The 4,223-nt window shown below is 37.8% G+C and overlaps 1 protein-coding gene across 1 annotated transcript; it reads right to left on the bottom strand.

Moving 5' to 3' along the window:
- Positions 1 to 3,355: 3,355 nt before the first annotated feature.
- On the bottom strand, positions 3,356 to 3,793 carry LOC107576070 (histone H2B). Its single transcript, XM_016262337.1, has one exon. The coding sequence runs from the start codon at positions 3,771 to 3,773 to the stop codon at positions 3,399 to 3,401; it is 375 nt and encodes a 124-aa protein (XP_016117823.1). The 5' UTR covers positions 3,774 to 3,793; the 3' UTR covers positions 3,356 to 3,398.
- Between the last annotated feature and the right edge of the window lie 430 nt (positions 3,794 to 4,223).

Raw genomic sequence — 4,223 nt, 5'->3', positions numbered from 1 at the left:
CACTTCAGATAAAGATTATATCAGTGACGTTACACCAGTAGGTGCTGACAAGTGACTGTTAAACATGTATTTGTCATTAAATCATTCATTTAAGAGATTCATTAAAAAACCCAGATTAATCCAGCAATGAAACAAGTATATGTATAAATGAATTATTTAATCATTAATTCAGACCATTTTTTAAATGAATTCAGATTAAGCATTTTAAATAGACTGCAGCATTAACATTTTGTCAGACTTCTAGTCAATTTAATTTTATTTTTAGTTGTCTGTTCAGAACTGTGATATCTGTTTGAAACTAAAATTTCATAGATTCTCTGTATCCAGACTCATGCAGCTCTAACTTAAGTTATTAAAACTGACTTTTAAAGAAATAGTTGACAAAAACAAAAAAATCCGTCATTTACTCACCCTCAAATTGCTTAACACAAAATAAGATATTTTGAGGAATTTTTGTAACCAAACAGTTGTGGCGTACCATTGACTTCATATTAATTTTTTCATACTGTGGAAGTCAATGGTGCCTCACAAAAATAAAAATAAAAACTTTATGCATGATTTTGTCGGTCTATTACGTCCATGTCAGAGAGTCTGAACGTGAGAAACTACCTAACAGAAAAATATCTAAAATGCATGTGCATACATTATAAGCTGATTTTATCATTACAAATTGAAATCAGAATTGTCTGAATAAATAAACAGTAATTCTCTATTAATTTGCCCTTCCAGTGATTTTTCAATACATTTACCATTGAAGTTGTTTTTTCTTATCCTTAGTATAAGTTATTTCATATGGTATTTTAATATGTGTATGTAATATAATATTTCACGTCTACTAAACACATCCTAGAAAAGTTGTCTATCGGAATGGTATGTAAACACTTTGGTTTTTACTGTAGGGGACACGGGGCCAACATGGAACCCGTGGACAAACCCACTTACAACCCATATTTCAGCCCATGTAGTAACCTTGTAGTACCCCCATAAAAAATAAAGCTGGGGCCAAGATGGGTCTTGCGCATGTTGCCCAGTTGGGGCCCAACTGTTGTCAAGTACAATCCCACATGAAATCCATGTGGGCAACTGACATTGGGCCATTATGGAACCCGCGGACAATCCCATTTTGGGCCCACTTTTTCAGCCCATGTCAAACCCACATGGGCCCCACACACAAATGTTGGCTGGGATAATCTGTCATTTTTATCTAAATATTTTCCTCATGAATTTATAACACATAACTGCACAGGCAGCATGTAGTTTAGCCAAAAAAATCTAAGGTAGCTGTCATGTAGCGTTTTCGCGCATAACTTCATGAAACATGCATATATCATAGAAAACGACAGGTCACTATTTGCAGAAAATTCTCCCGATTACAAAGTGCCCAAACTCACCATAATCCATCGTTTAGATCTAAATATATGTGTTATAGCTCTCATAAAGCTATAACACATAGAAAAGAATTAGGTCAGGTAGTTCAGCAAAAAATAAATCAGAGGTTGCAGTCCTGTGCCGTTTTAGCTCGTAACTTCACCAAACATTCATAGATCTTGAAAAAGATTTAATTCTCCCGATTAAAAAGAGCCCAAATTTACCATAATCCGTCAACCAGATCGACATATTTCGTTCATAGAGCTGTAACACATGAAAGTCACCATAATCCGTCGATGAGATCCAAAGATATTGCTCATATTGCTGTAACACATAAAACCCAAGGGTGCACTTCAGGCGCAGCAGGACAAATAACTCTACTTTCAATTTGTAACTTTATGACACATGCATTAGATCATGGAAAATTGGACGTCATTATTTTCAGAAAATTCTCCCAATTAAAAGGAGCCCAAACTCACCGTAATTCGTTCATTGGATCTAAATATATATTACTTACCATATTATCACACACATGAAACAATTAAATTGAGAAAACATAGGTTACGTTTTCATTGATAACTTAATGAAGCATGCATAGATCATGGAAATGTGTCATTTAGATCTAAAGATATTCTTCATCGAATTATAACACATACAACTCCAAATGCGCACATGCTGCAATATTCTCATGGTTTTTACGCTTATCATTTCATGAAACATGCTCCGATTGTGGGAAATGGCATATCATTATTTACAGCAGATTCTCACGATTGAAATGAGTCCCAAATCAAAACAATCCATTGCGTCTTTCGTGTGTAAATAATTCCCAAACCCATGAATTGAAGAAATCAGTTGGAGAGCTCTGTTGATGTCAGGGATTAATCACAGTCACTTCAGTCACCATCCAGGATAATCACCCGATCACATGAAAAGAAGAATCAGACAACTACAATCACAGACTGCTGAGCAGCTGGAGTCTTGTATCAAGCGAGACAAAAATGTTGCTTGCAGAACTTCCTAAATAATTAAACATTGTAATTCAACTAAACTGTTGATGTACCAAAGTGTGAAACACGCTTCTGTCCAAACTTTTTTGGAGTGTGTTGCAGTCATCAAAATCAAAATGTGTTCATATTTACAAAATACATTTACGTTGGTCAATGAAAACTATGGACATTTTTTCTTTGTACTTTTGTCAACTAAATAAAAGTTAGAGAGAATGAACAAATCACAGATTCTTAATTTTATTGCATTTTATAAAATGTCCAAACAGATTGGGATTATTTCTGGGAACTTTTTAACTGCAGGCAGACATTATGGTACACAGCAAATATTTTGAGTGTCCCTTATTTACTTAAAACAGTTTACGGAGAACAGTGCACTATTGCAGACTTACATACCGAGATTTTAATTACATTTTAATATAGTCAGTCATGAACTAAAATGAGTCACTCCGGCCCTGACACAATTGCCCAAATCCAAAAGCCGAACTAACAAAGTAAAGAATAAAAGAATAAGGTGATCTACACAAAGTATCTTACAGGAAGAAACGGTGTTTAAAACATTGTGATGACTGCTGCTTACATTTGATGGCAGGCTAACTTAAGTCAAGCAGCAGAAAGTTGTGTAACAGCAAAGAGTGATAGGGTGGAGGAAAAAAAATAAATGCATCACCACAATAAATTTGATGTGGACCAAACTGAATATTAACACGATCGCTTAAGTATTTCAAGTCAAGTCTGCTTTGTCAATTCTTCCACATGTACAGCACATACACAGAGAATTGAAATTGCGTTACTCTCAGACCCTTGGGTGCATACTAATAACATAAATACAGATTAAATACAAAATACAACTAAACAAATAAGTTAAATATATATATATATGCACAAGGCATATGGAAGATAGAATGCAACCCAGTAAAGTTAACAACAGTAATGTAGTAAAAATATTTACAACATTAGGAACTCTTTGAACGAGAAGGTGGGTGGCTCTTAAAAGAGCCTTTGTGTGAGAGCTGGAGCGGAGCTCTACTTGGAGCTGGTGTACTTGGTGACGGCCTTGGTGCCCTCAGACACGGCGTGTTTGGCCAGCTCTCCGGGCAGCAGCAGACGCACGGCGGTCTGGATCTCTCTCGAGGTGATGGTGGAGCGCTTGTTGTAGTGAGCGAGACGAGACGACTCACCGGCGATGCGCTCGAAGATGTCGTTAACGAAAGAGTTCATGATGCCCATCGCCTTGGAGGAGATCCCGGTGTCAGGATGAACCTGCTTCAGCACTTTGTACACGTAGATAGCGTAGCTCTCCTTCCTGGACTTTCTGCGCTTCTTTCCTCCCTTCGCTGCGGTCTTAGTGACGGCCTTCTTGGAGCCCTTCTTGGGCGCGGACTTCGCTGGTTCAGGCATGATTGATGCTGATACGAGGTTGTTTTCACAAATCAATACCTTACTCGTCGCTTTCATGGTTTTTATTCACTTCTCTATGCTAATCTTCAAAGCTTAAAGGAACAATCTGATTGCGTGATTTCTTTGGCCCAACCCAAAAGACGTATTTTATTGGACAGCTCAAGGCTTGTGAAGACCTATCACAAGCTGTTAAATGATAGCCCCGCCTATCGCTCCACGTGTGAACGGCACCCCACTGCCTCGGTCTTGATAGCCCCGCCTTTCCCCCCCCGGTGGAACGGCCCCCCCCTGCCCCGGTTCCCCTTTTTTCATTTCCCCCTTTTTTTTTTTAAAGAAAACAATAGCTCTCTCCAAACGTTGTGCATGATATAGTAACTTTAAAACCTTTATTCACCCATTTTCGGATGTTTTGAGGAGACCAACAAGACTTTAAAGTTGCATGAAGCCATA

The sequence above is a fragment of the Sinocyclocheilus grahami genome, unplaced genomic scaffold (assembly GCF_001515645.1).
Source record: "Sinocyclocheilus grahami isolate Dianchi unplaced genomic scaffold, SAMN03320097.WGS_v1.1 scaffold3173.1, whole genome shotgun sequence".
Taxonomy (NCBI): Eukaryota; Metazoa; Chordata; class Actinopteri; order Cypriniformes; family Cyprinidae; genus Sinocyclocheilus; species Sinocyclocheilus grahami.
The sequence above is the reverse complement of the archived record's forward strand: the minus strand, read 5'-3'. Positions and strand labels throughout refer to the sequence as shown.